The 17,323-nt window shown below is 37.3% G+C and overlaps 1 protein-coding gene across 3 annotated transcripts in view; it reads right to left on the minus strand.

Annotated features, from left to right (window-relative positions):
• Nucleotides 1–17,323, minus strand: part of USP42 (ubiquitin specific peptidase 42) — a 49,279-nt gene that overhangs the window by 31,507 nt on the left and 449 nt on the right. For all 3 annotated transcript variants that reach the window (XM_081819290.1, XM_081819288.1, XM_081819291.1), the window contains exons 2-3: nucleotides 13,638–13,887; nucleotides 11,021–11,221 (exon numbers count right to left, since the gene is read on the minus strand). In XM_081819290.1, the coding sequence (XP_081675416.1) occupies nucleotides 11,021–11,221; nucleotides 13,638–13,878 (442 nt within the window). In that variant the 5' untranslated portion in view covers nucleotides 13,879–13,887. The remainder of the gene's footprint in view (nucleotides 1–11,020; nucleotides 11,222–13,637; nucleotides 13,888–17,323) is intronic.

The following is a 17,323-nucleotide window of genomic DNA, read 5'->3' on the forward strand; positions in this document are numbered from 1 at the left end:
CACTCTCAATACTGTTATTCAACACAGTACTGGAAATGCTAGCCACAGCAATCAGACAACAAAAAGAAATAAAAGGCATCCAAACCAGTAAGGAAGATGTAAAACATTCACTACTTGCAGATGATGTAATACTATATACAGAAAACCCCAAAGACTCCAGCAAAAAACTGCCAGAACTGATAACATGAATTCAGTAAAGCTGCAGGACACAAAATCAATCTACAGGAATATGCTGCATTTCTATACACCAATAATGAAGCAGCAGAAAGAGAAATTCAGAAAACAAACCCATTTACAGTTGCACCAAAAATAATAAGATGCCTAGGAATAAACCTAACCAAAGAGATGAAAGACCTGTACTCTGGGGTGCCTGGGTGGCTCAGTCGGTTAAGCATCTGCCTTCAGCTAAGGTCATGATCTCAGGGTCCTGGGATCAAGCCCTGCATTGGGCTCCCTGCTCAGCGGGGAGCCTGCTTCTCCCTCTCCTGCTCACCGTGCTTGTGCACTTGCTCTCTCTCTGTCAAATAAATAAAATCTTAAAAAAAAAAAGACCTGTACTCTTAAAACTATAAAACGTTGATGAAAGACACTGAAGAGGACATAAAGAAATGGAAAGGCATTCCATGCTCATGGATTGGAAGAACTAATATGTTAAAATGTCTATACTGTCCAAAGCAATCTGGACACTTAATGCAATCCTTATCAAAATACCAACAGCATTTTTCACAGAATTAGAATAAACAATCCTGAAATTTGTATGGAACCACAAAAGACATTGAATAACCAAAGCAATCTTGAAAAAGAAAAGCAAAGCTGGAGGCATCACAATTCCAGACTTCAAGTTATATTACAAAACTCTAGTAATTAAAACAGTATGGTACCGGTACAAAAACAGGAACACAGATCAACAGGACAGAATAGAAAACCCAGAAACAAACCCACAACTATATGGTCAATTAATCTTTGACAAAGCAGGAAAGAATGGGAAAAAGATGGTCTTTTCAATAAATGGGTGTTAGGAAAGCATGACTGCAACATGCAAAAGAATGAAACTGGACCACTTTCTTACACCATACGCAATAATAAATTCAAAATGTATTAAAGACCTAAATATGAGTCCTGAAACCATAAAAATCCTAGAAGAGAGCACAGGTAGTAATTTCTCTGACACTGGCTATAGCAACTTTTCTCTAGATAGGTCCCCTGAGGCAAGGGAACCAAAAGCAAAAAATAAACTATTGGGATTACATCAAAATAAAAAACTTCTGCACAGTGAAGGAAACAATCAACAAAACTAAAAGCCAACCTATGGAATGAGAGAATATATTTGCAAACGACACATCCAATAAAGGGCTAGAATCCAAAACCTATAAAGAACTTATGAAACTCGGGCGCCTGGGTGGCTCAGTTGGTTAAGCGACTGCCTTCGGCTCAGGTCATGATCCTGGAGTCCCAGGATCGAGTCCCGCATCGGGCTCCTTGCTCAGCAGGGAATCTGCTTCTCCCTCTGACCCTCCCCCCTCTCATGCTCTCTCTCTCTATCTCATTCTCTCTCAAATAAAATCTTTAAAAAAAAAAAAAAAAGAACTTATGAAACTCAACACCCAAGAAACAAATAATCCAATTAAAAGATGGGCAGAAGACATGAACAGACACTTCTCCAAAGAAGACATACAGATGGCTAACAGACACATGAAAAGATGCTCATCATCACTTATCATCAGGGAAATGCAAGTCAAAATTACAATGAGATATCACCTCACACCTGTCAGGATGGCCAAAATCAACAACATAAGAAACAACAGGGTTGGCAAGGATGTGGAGAAAAAGGAACCCTCTTGCACTATTTGTAGGAATGCAAACTAGCACAGCCACTCTGGAAGACAGTATGGAGGTTCCTCAAAAAGTTAAAAATAGAACTACCCTACAATTCCACAATTGCACCACTGGGTATTTACCCAAAGAATACAGAAACACTAATTCAAAGGGATACACGCACCCCTGTGTTTGTAGCAGCATTATTTATAATACCCAAGATATGGAAGCAGTCCAAGTGTCCACTGGCTGATGAATGGATAAAGAAGATGTGGTGTGTGTGAGGAATATTATTCAGCCATAAAAAAGAATGAAATCTTGCCATTTGCAATGACATTGATGGACCTAGAAAGCATAATGCTAAGTGTAAAACGTCAGTCAGATAAAGACAAATACCGTATGATTTCACTCATATGTATAATTTCAGCTACTAAACAAAGGGAAAAAAGAGACACAAACCAAGAAAGACTCTTTAACTACATATAACAAACTGATGGTTACCTGAGGGGAGGTGAGTGGGGCAATGGGTGAAATAGGTGATGGGGATTAAGGAATGCACTTATGATGATGAGCACAAGGAGATTAAAATAAAAACTTAAAAATAATAATTACACATCATGACTAAATGGAATTTATTCCAGGGATACAGAGATGACTCAATACTGGAAACTATCAGTCTAATCTACCATATTAACAGGCTAAAGAAGAAATATCACATGATCATATCAATTTGATACAGAAAAAGCATTTGACAAAAATCAACACTCATTCATGACAGAAAGCAGAAATCAGAAAAAAAGAAATAGAGAAAACTCCTGTAACTTAATAAAGAGCATATACCAAAAAACCTACCACTAATATCAAACTAAATGCTTCTCTCCCTAATATCAGAAATGAGGCAAAGATGTCCACTCTCCTCAAAGTTCTAGCCAGTAAAAGAAGAAAAGGATATAAAAAGCACATCAATCAGTAAGGGAAAAGTAAAACTGTCCATACTTGCATATAACATGACTGTCTACTAGAAATATCCAAGGAGTCTACGAAAAAAAAAAAAATGCCTAGAACTAATAAGTGAGTTTGGCAAGGTCACAGGATATAAGATCACATATGAAAATAAAATGTATCTTTATACACCAGCAATAAACATGTGGACACAAAAATTAAAAATATAATGCCACTTACAACCCCTCAAAAAATAAAAAAATTAGGTGTAAATCTAACAAAACAAGACAAAACATCCTGACATTACACAACAGTGATAAAAATAAAGAAGATTTAAGTAAATGGAGAGACATACCATGTTCATAGACTGAAAATGTCAACATAAGTAAAGGTATCAATATTCCTTCCCCAAACTGAAATTCAAGTTTCACACAACTACAAAATCTCAGGAAGATTTTTTGTAGATATAGATACTATTATTCTATAGTTTATATGGAAAGACAGAAAAACAAGAAGAGCTCAAACAATTTTGAAAGAGAATAAGTGGCTGGAATCATTCTATCTGGTATCAAGACATTACATAGCTACAACAGCAAGTCTGTGTGGAGGGACAAACACATACCTCAACAGAATAAAATAAGAAACCCAGAAATAGATGCACACAAGTAATGCCCAAGTAATCTTTTTACAAAGGTGTAAAAGCAATTCAATAGAGGAAAGATAGCCTTTTCAACAAATGGTGCTGGAGCAAAAAGGCATTTATAGACAAAAAATTGACTTCACCTAAACCTCACACTATACAAAAATTAAAATGGATCACAGACCTAAATGTGAAATGTAAAACTATAAAACTTTTAGAAAAGAATTGAGGAGAAAATCTCCGGGATTAAGAGCTAGGCAAAGATCTTAAACTTAACACCAAAAGCACAATCCATAAAATGAAAAGTCACACTTCACCAAAATTAAAAACTTTTGTTCTGTGAAAGACCTTGTTAAGGGAATGGAAAAACAAGCCTTGGGGCACCTGGGTGGCTCAGTGAAGCGTCTGCCTTCAACTCAGGTCATGATCCCAGGGTCCTGGGATAGAGCCCCACTTCCGGCTCCCTGCTCAGCAGGGAGTCTGCTTTTACCTCTACCTCTGCCACTCCCCCTGCTTGTGCTCTCTCTCATGCACACACACACTCTCTCTCACTCTCAAATAAATAAAATCTTGGGGGGGAAAGAAAAGACAAGCCTCAGGCTGGGAGAAATTATTTGGAACCTACATATCCAACAAAGGCCTAGTATCTAAACTATATAAAAAACTCTTGGGCGCCTGGGTGGCTCAGTTGGTTGGGCGACTGCCTTCGGCTCAGGTCATGATCCCAGAGTCCTGGGATCGAGTCCCACATCGGGCTCCCAGCTCAGCGGGGAGCCTGCTTCTCCCTTTGACCCTCTCCCCTCTCATGCTGTTTCTCTCTCTCAAATAAATAAATAAAATCTTTATAAAAAAAAAAAATAAAAAACTCTTAAAACTCAACAGTATAAAAACATAGAATGCAATAGAGAATGAGCAGAAGATAGCAAAGAGGTATTTCACCAAACAGGACATACAGATGGCAAATAAGCACATGGAAAGATGTTCACGACCTTTAGGCATTATGGAAATGCAAATTAAAACCAAAACAAGGTATCATTATATACCTATCAGTATGGCTAAAATGAGAAACAGTGACAATGCCAAATCCTGGCAAACATGCAGAGAAACTAGAACTCCCATACCTTGCTGGTAGGCTGTAAAATGGTCAGCCATGCTCGAAAACTGGCAGTTTCTATAAAATCAACCATGCAACTACCATATGACTTAGTGATTGCAATCCTGGACATTTACTTCAGAGAAATAAAGACATGTTCATATCTATGTTGTATGCTGTAATGCTTACAGCAGCTCTATTCAGAATATCTCCAAGGTGGACAAAACCCAGATGTCCTTCTGTGGATGACTGGTTAAAACAAGTCATGGTACATCCCATCCATACCATGGAATACTACTCAACAATGAAAAAAAAAAACCCCCACAAATTATTAGTACATACAACCTAACTGAATCTTCAGAGAATTATGCTGAATGAAAAAGCCAATCCCAAAACGTCACATACTGCACAACTAATATATATAAATAACATTCTTGAAATGACAAAATTATAGAAATGAAAAACAGATTAGTGGTTGCCAGCGGTTAAAGGAGGACATCAGGGCACAAAGAAAGTGGGCGTGGCTATAAAAGGGGAACATGAGGGATTCTGTAATGATGGAAATGTTCTGTATCGGGACTGTACCCATGTCAACCTCCTGGTTGAGATACTGAAATACAGTGTTACCACTGGGGAAACTGGGTAAGGAACACAGGAGGTCTGTGTGTCATTCTTACAACTGCATGTGAATCTACAATTACCTCAATACAAAAAGGTTAACTTTTAAAAAGGCAAAATAAGGACATTTCAGACTGAGAATAAAACAAAACAAAAAACAGAGTTCATCACTAGCAAGCAAAGTTAAGGGAAGTCCTTTAGCCATAAGGAAAAGCAGCAGATGGAAATCTAAATCCACATAAAGGAATTAAAAGCAGTGGAAATGATAACTGAATAGGTAAATATATAGATTTCTAAACACATCTTAACTACTTAAAGCAAAACCTTTATAATTTGTTTAAGGCAAAAATAACACAATATATTGTGTGATTATAACACAGGTAGATGATGACAATGGCACAAATAAATGCCAGGAGAGGGGAGATGAAAATACACTGTCACCAAGTCCTTATGATACACAAGTGGACTATTACCTGAAGGCAAACTGTGATAATTTAAAGACATATGCCAAACCCTAAAGCCACCACTAAAAAAAAAAAGTTACAGAAAATATGCCAAAAAAGATTAACTATCATAAAATTATACACTCCAAAAGAAAGCAGAAAAAGATGAAAAAGGGAACAAATGGGACAAAGAGAAAACAAACAGCAAGCTAGTAAGTTTAAACCCAACCAGATCAATTAATCAATCTCATTAAATACAAATGGCTTACACCCTAAAATAAAACACAGACTAAAAAAAAGAAAAAAGAAAAAGAAAATTACATTATGGGCTGTCTATTCAAGAAATCCACTTTAAGTATAGACACAAATAGGTTAAAAGTAAAAATATGGAAAAAGATATACCATGCTAACATTAATCATAAGAAAACTGGAGGGGCTCTATATCAAAGTAGATTTCAGAACAAAGCGTATTATTTGGGATAAAGAGGGTAATTTCATCAGTTATGAATAGGTCATTTCATCAGGAGGTCATAATAATCTTAAATGACAGAGCTTCAAAACACAAGGCAAAACTGATAAAACAAAGAAAAAACAAGGGTACCTGGGTGGCTCAGTCAGTTAAGCGTCTGCCTTTGGCTCAGGTCATGATCCTGGAGTCCTGGGATCGAGTCCCACATCGGGCTCCCTGCTCAGCAGGGAGTCTGCTTCTCCCTCTGACCCTCCCCCCTCTCATGCTCTCTCTCTCTCTCTCTCTCTCTCAAATAAATAAAAATCTTTAAAAAGAAAAAGAAAAAACAAATTACAAATATATTTTATTTCAACAGACCTCTCAAAATTTGACAGGACAAGCGGATAGAAAAGCAGTAAAGACACAGAAGACAGCCTCAACAACACGACAACTAACTGGGTAGTCAGTTACAGAACTAACTACCAAGTAACTGACCATCATCAGCATTTACAGAAACTCCAAACAACAGAGCAGACCACACATCCTTCTTAAGTACACATGGGACATTTACCAAACTAGACCATGTTCTGGTGCGTAACACAAGTCTGAAGTTTAAAAGGATTCAAACAAAAAATATACTCTGACACCAAGAGAATTAAATTAGAAATCAGTAACAAGACAATATCTGGAAAATCCTCAAAACATTTGGCAACTAAACAACACACCTCTAAATAATCCCAAGGGCAATTAGAAAGTATTTGGGACCTGAATAAAAATGAGTATGTGAAATACCAAAATGTCTGGGACACAAGTCAAGCAGCACTTCAAGGGAAATTCATGGCATAAAACATAATGGAAAAGAAGATCTCAAATTAAATGACCCAAGCTTCCCCTTTAAGAAACTAGAATAGGGCACATTAAATCCAAAGTAGGCAGAAGAAAAGGAGTAATAAAAAGAATAACAAACAGCAATGAAACAGAAAACAAAATAACAATGAAATCAAGAACTGATTTTCTGAGAAGATCAATAATAAGGTGAATAAAAAGGGATAACAGAACATTATGAACAACTTTATGCTGGTACATTCGACATGGAAGACAAATTCCTTGAGAGACACAAACTACCAGTGCTCTCTGATGAAAAAAATAGATAACCCGAAGAGGCCTATAACTATTAAAGAAATTAAATATGTGGTTAAAAACCTACCCATGAGAAAACGTCAAGGCCCAGATGGCTTCAGTGAAATCTACCAAACATTTAAGAAATAACACCAATTCTACAAAAAGTTTTCCAGGAAATAGGAGAAAATAATCCCAACATATTTCATGATGCCACCATGAACCCTGATGCCAAAAATCAGAAAGAGGCATGGTAAGAAACTATAAACTAATATTCATTATCAACAAAAATTTTAAAAAGTCTTAGCAAATCCAATGATACATGGAAATCGTAATGCATCATAACCAAGTTGGGCTCATCTCTGGAATGCAAATTCGGCTTAACATTCAAATTAACACTCGGCAGGGTAAAAGGCACCTATGAAAACTCTCAGCTAACAATGTACATAAAAGTGAAAGACTAAAATGCCTTCCCCCTAAGGTGGAGAGGGAGATTCGGCTGTGGCATCTACTTCTACCACATCTATCCAACACTGTAATGGAGGTCCTGACCAGTGCATCACAGCAAGAAATAGACAGCATGCAGACTGGAAATGAAGAAGTAAACTGTCCGTATGCACAGATCACATGACTGACTCCATATAAAATCTTAAGAAATCTTAAAAAAAAAAAAAAAAACTACCAGAATTAATAAATTTACCAAGATTGTAGGATACAAGATCAATATCCAAAAATCACTTGCATTTTTATAGTTTAGCAATAAACAATTAGAAATTGAAATTCAAAAATATTATCATTTATGATAGCTTCCAAAAATATGAAATATTTAGGGATAAATCTGATAAAAAATGTGCACATTATATTTGTACATTGAGAATTAAGCAATGCTACTAAGAAAAATTAAAGAGAACCTAAATAAATGAAGATGTGTACTTGGTTTAGGGGACAGAAAACAATACTGTGTAGATGTCAACTCATCCCAAATTAATTCAAAGATTCAACACAATGCCAATCAAAATCCCAGGACACTTTTTTGTAGAAGTTGACAAATTGAGACCAACATTCATTCGGAAATGCAAAGGACCTAGAATGGCCAAAACAACTTTGAAAAAGGACAAGAACACTGGAGGACTTTCCTGATTTCAAAACTTTTAAATATATAGTAATCAAGACACTGTGTTATGGTGTCAAGATAGACAGTGGATCAGTGTAACAGAACAGAGTCTAGAAATAGAGCCATATGGATATGGTCAATTGGTTTTTGACAAAGAAGCAAAGCCAATTCAGTGGAGAAAGGACTAACTTTTGAACAAACAGTGCTGGAACAATTGGATATCCATACTGAAAAACCTGACCTTCAATCCATTCTTCACACCACAAATAAAAATTAACTCAAAATGGATAACTGACCAATATAAAAGCTAAAACTATAAAACTTCCAGAAGAATATAGAGAAAATCTTTGTGACCTCTGGTGAGGCAAAGATTTCTTAATATAACACTTAAAACACAATTGATAAAAAGAAAAACTAATGATGTGGAATCCTTCAAAACTAAAAACGTGTTCTTCAAAAGACAGTGTGAAGAGAATATTCTTCTCCAGACTGAAAGATAATATTTGCAAACTACATATCTGATAAAGGACTTGTACCCAGAATATATAAAAACTCTGAAAACTCAACAAGAACACTACCCAATTTTAAATCAAGCAAAAGATATCAACAGGCACTTTAGCCAAGAGAGTATACAGATGGCAATTAACCATATGGAAAAATGTTCAACACCATTACTCATTAAGGAGGTGCAAAATAAAACCACAAAAGGGTAGAACGTGCTATACTACACACCTATCAGAATGGCTGAAGTTGCAAAGACTGACCACACCAAACATTACGGGGAGATACGGAGCAAATGGAACTTTCAGTCACTGCTGCTGGGAATGTAAAATACCAGAATCCCTTTGAGAAACAGCCTGGAAGTTTACCTTAAAGTTAGCACACACATATTACGGGACCAAGCCATTCCACTCCTAAATATTTACCCAAGAGAAAAGAAAACATGTCCTTACAAAGACCTTTTTATAAACAGGTATATAAAAATGTTCATAGTAGCTTAATCTGTGACGGCCCCAAAAGAGAAACAACCCAAATGTCGATCAATAGGTGGGTGAATGGAGAAACAAAATGTGGTATATCCATACAATGGAATACTAGTCAACAATAAAAACTAACTATTGATATATGCAACAACATGGAAAATGTTAAAATAATTGCACTAAGTCAAAGCAGCCAGGCAATATAAGAATATACGCCTGTATAAATCCACTATATAACATTCTAAAAAAATACAAACTAATCTATAGTAGACAGAAAGTATATCAGTGGTTGCCTGGGGTCGAGGGGATGAGGGGTAGGAAGGCGTAGAAGGGAGTGATTTCAAAGGAGCACTGGAAAGCTTTGGGGGTGATGAATATATTCATAACCTTAATTGTGGTAGTAGTTTCATGGGAGTATACAAATGTCAAAATACATCAAACATATATTTTAAGTATGTGCCATTTATTACGTATCAATTGTAGCTCAATAAAGCTAAATAAAGGGAAATATACCTAAGTTATATGTATATAGTCATACATACAATAAAGAGATGTACCTAACTCACACACACACATATATATATATATGATTACGCCTTGATATACCTAAATAAAGGAAAAATAGAAAGCACGAAAACTACCAACAGCGAAGAAGAGAGACACCTGATTCTGGACACCCGGAGCTTCTGAATTTTTGTGTCGGTCCTGCTTCTCACGGCCCAGGTGCCAGTGCTGGGTTTTCATCCACACCCTACTTTCATTAAGCACAAAAGTAAGGGAAAAGGGAAAGCTGTCTGTGGGGAATGAATTATGAACTTAGGGGGGAAATGAGGGCAAACAAAACATTCATTCTGTAATTTAAAAGCCCTTGGCATACCAAACACCTCTGGACAGTGAGATATTAGGTGATTTTCCTTTGGTTTCTTTAAATTTTTCTGTACTTTCCAAATTCTTTACAAGCATTATTTTGCTCTTTGGGGGGGAGGGGGGTGTGGGACAGTTTTAAAAGAACTGGTTTAAATTCTCCATTAAGTAAAGAACTATTCAAAAAGAAGCCTCAGGAGTTTTCACCTACTCATAATTAATGAACAGCACCCAAACACACACACACACACACATCTCAGCATTAATGTAGATCAAAGAACAGGGAGATTTCATTTATAAGGATGAAGGATATTTATAATATATTTAGAAGCTCAAACCTCAAAAACTAGATACTGTTCTAAATTCTGAATTTCACTAGTCAACCACTGAGCTGGCTGTCACCTATTAAAGACATGATATATTTTAACTGATTTCCTGCCCTTTAGGTTGAAAAGGGAGTTCATACACACTAAAAGGAAAGTCCTGTATAAACTTCCAGGAGGTTGGAGGCCGCAACAAGAGGTTCCTCTCCACTAAGACTTATAAGCCTGCAAATGAATCAAGCCTTACAATACAGGATGGAAGCCAGGAAGAGACAGGATTTCTTAACTCTGCTTGGCCCCAAGCTGTTGGCGGCAGACATTTATGTCACATTTTTTTAGCAAGTGTATAGAAAGCCAGCAGGGGGTTCAGAAATGCCAAATGCCGATAAAATAGGTTTCTTTTTCAGTAACTTCACAGGTCAAATTAGGTGCAAAATGATTTTTATGCAACCTGAAAACAAATCTTAAGAGTCTTCCTCCATGGTTTCTAAAAAAATAAACCAATTTCCTAGTGATCATAGAATTCTTGGCTGAATTCTTCACTTTCATTGCAGAGAAAAAAATGAAAGTAGGTTAGCACAGCACAACACTACACAAGTTAACAGAACCCAGAACACTTACATGTCTTGGAGTGTTCGTGAGATAGCATGTAATTGGCAAGAGGTGGCGTGTAAGTCAAACACTGCAGTGCTGCATTGGCAAAACAGGTATTGCCCAAATTCTGGAGCCCGGCTCCAACTCTGTGAGTCTGTTGCCACTTAAGACAAATCTTCTCAGATGGGAAAAGAACTTTTTGTGGAGGAGCAATGCCATCACCTAGGGCTAGAAAAATAAACAAGAAATGTTTAAAAACAAAGCTTTGCACGTTTCTCAAGCTCAATAAATAGCAACACATCAAACTAAATCTGATCAAGATTAGGTTTTTACCAGCTAACCAGAAACACAGGGAAGAAAGGGACATTTTAAAAGACAGATCCTAGAATGTGGGAAATCGAAAAGATTTGGTTTCTTCAATCAGTAAACTGCAATGACCAAAGGGGGTGTTAACAGAAACTTAAACACATCCACCAAATGCAAAGTACAGACCTTGTTTGGATGTTGATTTCAACAAACCAACTGTTAAAAAAAATGACAATCAGAGAAATTTTAATGTTGACGAGAGTTTTAATATAAAGATGTTTAAATTTTTAGAAAAGAATTTTTTAGGTATACAAACTAAGATATTTACAGATGAACTACAAAGTCTTGGATTTGCTTTACAATGATGGGAGGGGAGTAAATGGTGAAGGTATGAGTTGATAAAGCTGACTGATGTCTACATGAGAGTTCACTCTAACTACGCTTTTATATCTACTTAAAAATATTTCAACACAATCTACAGAAAATGCAGGCTGAGCCCACTGTCTGTAACATTTGCTGTGGATGCTTCTACGCAGTACCACCACCATCACTGTCCTCTTCACCAGCACTGTACTTCTAGAGTCCTTCTTAGCTGCCAGACAGTCTCAGTCTAAGAGCTGGTAGTGACATCATCCTCATTTTACCAGAAAGGAACCCGGCTCTGAACTCAGGCTGTTGGGCACCACTATCCACATCGTAAGTATATGCTATGTTGCCTAAAAAGATGTTTATCTATTTTCAAGACTTATAAACAGATTATTAATGATAACTATGCTAACAGAACTCAGGTAAAGCTCAAAAACTTATTTAGGAAAGTTTGATCATCCGTATGAAGACTTCCTTTTCAAAAGTTTGCTAGTTCCTTGGTGCTGCTGGAGATGGAAACGCCTTAATGGATGGTTCTCTATTTGACCAGAGAAATTAATGGGTTTAAGTATGCAAAGGTAGGCTTCAGCTCAGTGGGAACAGAAAGAAAAATTAGGAAAAAAGAAATGAGTCTTCAGAGAATGGGACAAGGGCTCCAAAAAGGGCATGGCAGTGAGTTAAGTGTGAGTTAAGGCCTGAGGGAGAGAAAGGAACCCCAGCAAGTAACGGGAAGTTGGAGTCAGTGAAAAGAAGTCCTGTGGGAAAGTCTTGCTGGTGAAGGTCTTTAAACTCTATGTATAACATTCAATTAAATTGTTTATTTTGTGACATAAACTTCCCTCCCACCCAAAACACCCTTCAGCAAATCACACCACCCACCACCACATCACAATATCACATTTACTATGAGGATGCAAGACAATATAAGGACCAAATTATTCTAAGCCAAATGACGTTCTGAGTAGAAACTAATCTATTTTCTTTGCATTTCAAAGCTTTCAAATCCAAAAGTCTCAGAAGTACCAACTAAAGTGTCAATGCCTCATTTAACCGGATGAGTTTTAACAAATGTAATCACATTTACACAGTTTTTAACAAATGTAACATTTACATTATCTGCTGTCTTTCAAAGAGCTTTATTACCACAGATGATTTTAACTGGCCCAAAACCCAAAAACTAAAAAACAACCCACAGTTCGGTAGAGCCATTTGTCAAAAGGCAGTCGTTTTTTAAAAACATCTTCAGGGCGCCTGGGTGGCTCAGTCATTTGACGTCTGCCTTCGGCTCAGGTCATGATCCCAGAGTCCTGGGATCGAGCCCCGCATCGGGCTCCCTGCTCCATGGAAAGCCTGCTTCTCCCTCTCCCCCTCCCCCTGCTTGTGTTCCCTCTCTCGCTGTGTCTCTGTCAAATAAACAAATAAAATCTTTAAAAAAAAAAAAAAATCTTCAGGGGCGCCTGGGTGGCTCAGTCGGTTAAGCGGCTGCCTTCGTCTCAGGTCATGGTCCCAGGGTCCTGGGATCGAGCCCCGTGTCGGGCTCCCTGCTTAGTGGAGAGTCTGCTTCTCCCTCTCCCTGCCTCTCCGCCTACTTGTGCTCTCTATCTGTCAAATAAATAAAATCTTAAAATCTTCCAAAATTTTCAAAGACAAACATCTACTTAGGGAACTACAGGTAACTGACAAGTTAACAAAATGCCCACCTCAGATCTCACCGAGATGAAGTTTATCCTTCAATAAATTAAGAATAAAAGAAACTACAAATATTATAATAACTGAAAGTAATCCACCCTGTTATGATACATGTTAATCATGAACAAGCAGCACAGGAAAATGAAGCCTGTCAGACAATGTCACTGCTGGCCACTCGGGTGGCAAGAGGTCTCGCAAAAGACGACCCCCTCCAAAACTGCCAACCATTGACAGCATTTATACCAGAGTTTTTTGGAGTGATTCTGTCTTTAAAAAGTAGTACCTTGATCCTTTTGTGGTGATGGTTTTGATTTATCAGGTACAGATGAACTTGAATAAACTACAGCACCAGGTACTGGTCCTAAAGAAAGTGTGTGATTTGAAACATCATTTAGCGAAGACACAGCTCCCCAGCTGGCAGAACCTGCATCCATGTCTCCAGGTGAGACCGCCTCAGAGCTGCCAGGCTGATTCTGATAGGCTGATGGGTCTGAAGATTCAGAAGCTTTGTCAACTATGGTCATTGTTCAACTCTGCAAAAGACAAAACACATGCAGTTGTTTTATAAATTGAGAAAAATAATCTACTTAATCTACCATTAGATCTTGGAAAATTATCCTACTCATATTTAATTACTGACAAATAAGTCACTATAATAGAAAAACAGCAGTAGTTTTTAACTTTGAAATCATTCCCTTGGAACATTTTAGCATTGTGCTCATCTGAACATGTCAACAATTTTTAATTATAAAACCTTCAAAGAAATATTTGATTGGATCTTGTCATTCTATTCCAAGCCCCCAAAAGTCTCATATTACAGTATATAATCAGGGACCTCAGTTTCCAATTCTATACATTTACCAAAAACCTATATATCTTTTTCTCCCTATCGCTTAAAACTAGAATGTGAAATGCACTAATACATTTGACTCAGTTTTCAATTCACAGAGTTCATCAGGGAAAAGTCTCAACTACATGGAGAGAAAAATCTAGCTTTAATTTTGAGCTTAAAGTCCAAAATGACTTGTTTGAAATATATTATTTTTTAAAAAAATAGGAAGTCTTATGTTTGAAAAGTTTTTCTGAAGCGGCTCATTTATTTGGTATATATGACTTTTTAAATGAAGCCCATAAGACATTACTAACATCAAACTGGAACACAAATACATGTTATAAAGGGGTAATTATAATTTTCTCTCTGAATCCTATTTTTAAATCTTGGGACTACCACTAATTAAGCATTTTCTATATGCGGGGCACTGTGTTAATCACTGAACACAGATTAATTTACTTAATTTTCATAATGGACCTATGAGAGATTGGATAGAATCTACAGGGTCTATAAAAATGGAACAATTATAACCCAAACTAGTCAGCAACTGGAACCAGGCACCTGGCCCAACATTCCCAGCAAGGGTTCCTTCTGGCTATACTGACCTAGTCACTGGGGTCCCCTTAGGAATGTAAACTGCCCAGTGACAACCAAATCGAGTGTGCCACTCCTCTATAGATAACCTTTCTCTCAGGCATGCCCCACTGCCCCTGGGACAACATCTCAACACCCAGGCTTGGCACGGCCTGGCCTAGGAACCGCTCCCCATGCTCCCCAGCTTCCATTCCTACCTGCACTCTCTGGGCTATTCACATGCTGTTCTTTTTTACCTCACGCTCTTCCAGCCTTCCACCTCCGGCCAGTTACCACTTACCACTTCTCAGTTTAGAATTCATTTCCTCTGGGACACTTTCCTTGACAACAACCCTCCCCCAAGACTGGGTCTGAACCCCTCCTGCAAGCTCCCACAGCGCCCTGCCGATTTCTATGGTAGCGCTCCAGCACCTACTCCACGGCTGGATTCACTTGTTACTCTCCATCACACTCGTATTTATATGCCCGGACCTGGCACACAGAAAGCTGGCCACACATGTGCTCAACAAATGAATGAATCCCGAAGATAGGAAGTAACCAGGGTTTGCTTTTAGCACTGGCTTATGCTGAGTGATTTATATACAGTATCTCATTTGTATTTAGTATCTCATTCCTACTTTGAAGTAGGAACAGCCTTTAAAACTTGCTTTAAAAAATATTCAGTGCAGTCAAGGGAAAGAATAAATACCAACATTCATGCCACTTCAACAAATGTTGTGATGCACAGTCTGCTCACAGTAAGGTTCTTTTAAAAGCCTCAATTTTGTTGTAATTTTAAATTACGGCATGATTGTAGCCCCTTGCCCCGAAAGCACAACCTTAAGAATTTTTTGGAATCATATGCAGAAATAAAAAAGTTGATGTTAGATTAGATCTTAATAAAATAATAAAAACTGAACTATTCTAAGTGAATCTAAGATACAGGATTTCATTCAGGAAGAAAGCTTGAGCTGTATTATCCAAATAAAGTCTACAGCATGAAACACAGTGGAGGTAAGCAAGAGTAAGAAAACAAAAGAGGAGGAGGAAGAGAAGGAGGAGCAAAAGGAAGAAGAAAGCCAAAACAGATTGCCAAGGAAAGGTTAATTTGGCTTCATTTACAGTAACATTTAATAGCAAAAAACCTCAATTTTCCCAGGATAAATATCCCTTCAGGACAATCATTAACAAATGCCCAAATAAAACCATTTTACTTGCTCCAATTGCCTTTGGGAGGGTGGGGGGGGCTCTTAAATAAAAAAAAAATTAAGGAAAGCATACAACTCAATCATCAATAACCATACAGCATTATAATTCTGGGAAAACAAACCAAAACCATCCATTTGTCTTCATTTGTATATTCAGCCCATGAATACTTATCCTAAAACCATCAAGAATCAAACTAAATTGCACTGGCTACAGAGATACCTTTTCTGCAAGCCAAACAAAGTTGTATAGGACCTAAGATTAATAAGTTACAAGTTCTTTACTGTTAGTAAAGCTTCTAAACATTACGGTTATTGGTTATATCGGGGCTTTTAAGGAACTACTTCCATGAAAAGTTAAAATTTCTCTCAGCGTCTGCTAATGATACACAAAAAGTTACAAAAACATGTTTGAAAAAAATGAGTACATGAATCAAGGCAGGAGGTGTGTGGAGGAATGAGACTAATCGACTTCACAAATGTTTGCTTTAAGTGCAATCTTTTATTCAGAAGTCTTAAGATTTTCAGTCCCTTATATTTCTATCAAATACCAGAATACATTATTCTTTTTCATTTTAAAAATAAGCATATAGCTGTTTTAAACATTGTGGCACTGCACATAAAGGTAATAATACCAATACATGTAGAAAAGAAACTGATACACTCTTCTTCATAAACAATGTAATCCACGTTCTTGTAACATTTCTATTTAAGTGGAAAACACACAAGCTTTAAAAAGAACAGCCTTGATTGCAATTATTTTTAAGTAAATAAAACGTCTAGCCTTAAACCTTTACAAACCAAACTCCGTAGACTTGATTCAATGATAGAAAAAGAAAGTGAAACTGACCTTAAATAAAAACAAATAAGTAAAACTGATTATTCATATCCCCTATGCACTTTGAATGAGTCCAAAGAGTGAAATTATCTTTAAAATTTAGCACTCTTTTCTGAGACGCCACAAAAACGTATGAGAACCTGTATTACTATTGTTACCTTAAAAAAGAGGTGTTAACTGAATAGTTTCTCAACCCATTTTACTGTTATCTGAGCGTATTTACTTTAAATAACCAACATGTTTTCCTATAAACAAGTAAACCCTAAGGCCTCCCTGAATATAAAAGCGCTATTCAACAAAAGTAATCTCAACTGCATTCATTATAACCAGGTTAAAGTCCTAGATTGTAAAACTTCTGTCCCGTCAAAATTTCATTTCGAACATCTGAAACTGATCACCCTCTCCCCCGACCCCCTCCAGGTAAGTTGGGTCTTCCTGCCCCGAAGATAAAGAACAGGACCGAGGCGCACACGCTTTTGGGGACGCGCCGCCGGGGCCGACGGGCCCCTCCTCTCCCCCTC

Source organism: Leptonychotes weddellii, chromosome 5 (assembly GCF_054177405.1).
Source record: "Leptonychotes weddellii isolate Sample4059 chromosome 5, ASM5417740v2, whole genome shotgun sequence".
Classification (NCBI taxonomy): Eukaryota; Metazoa; Chordata; class Mammalia; order Carnivora; family Phocidae; genus Leptonychotes; species Leptonychotes weddellii.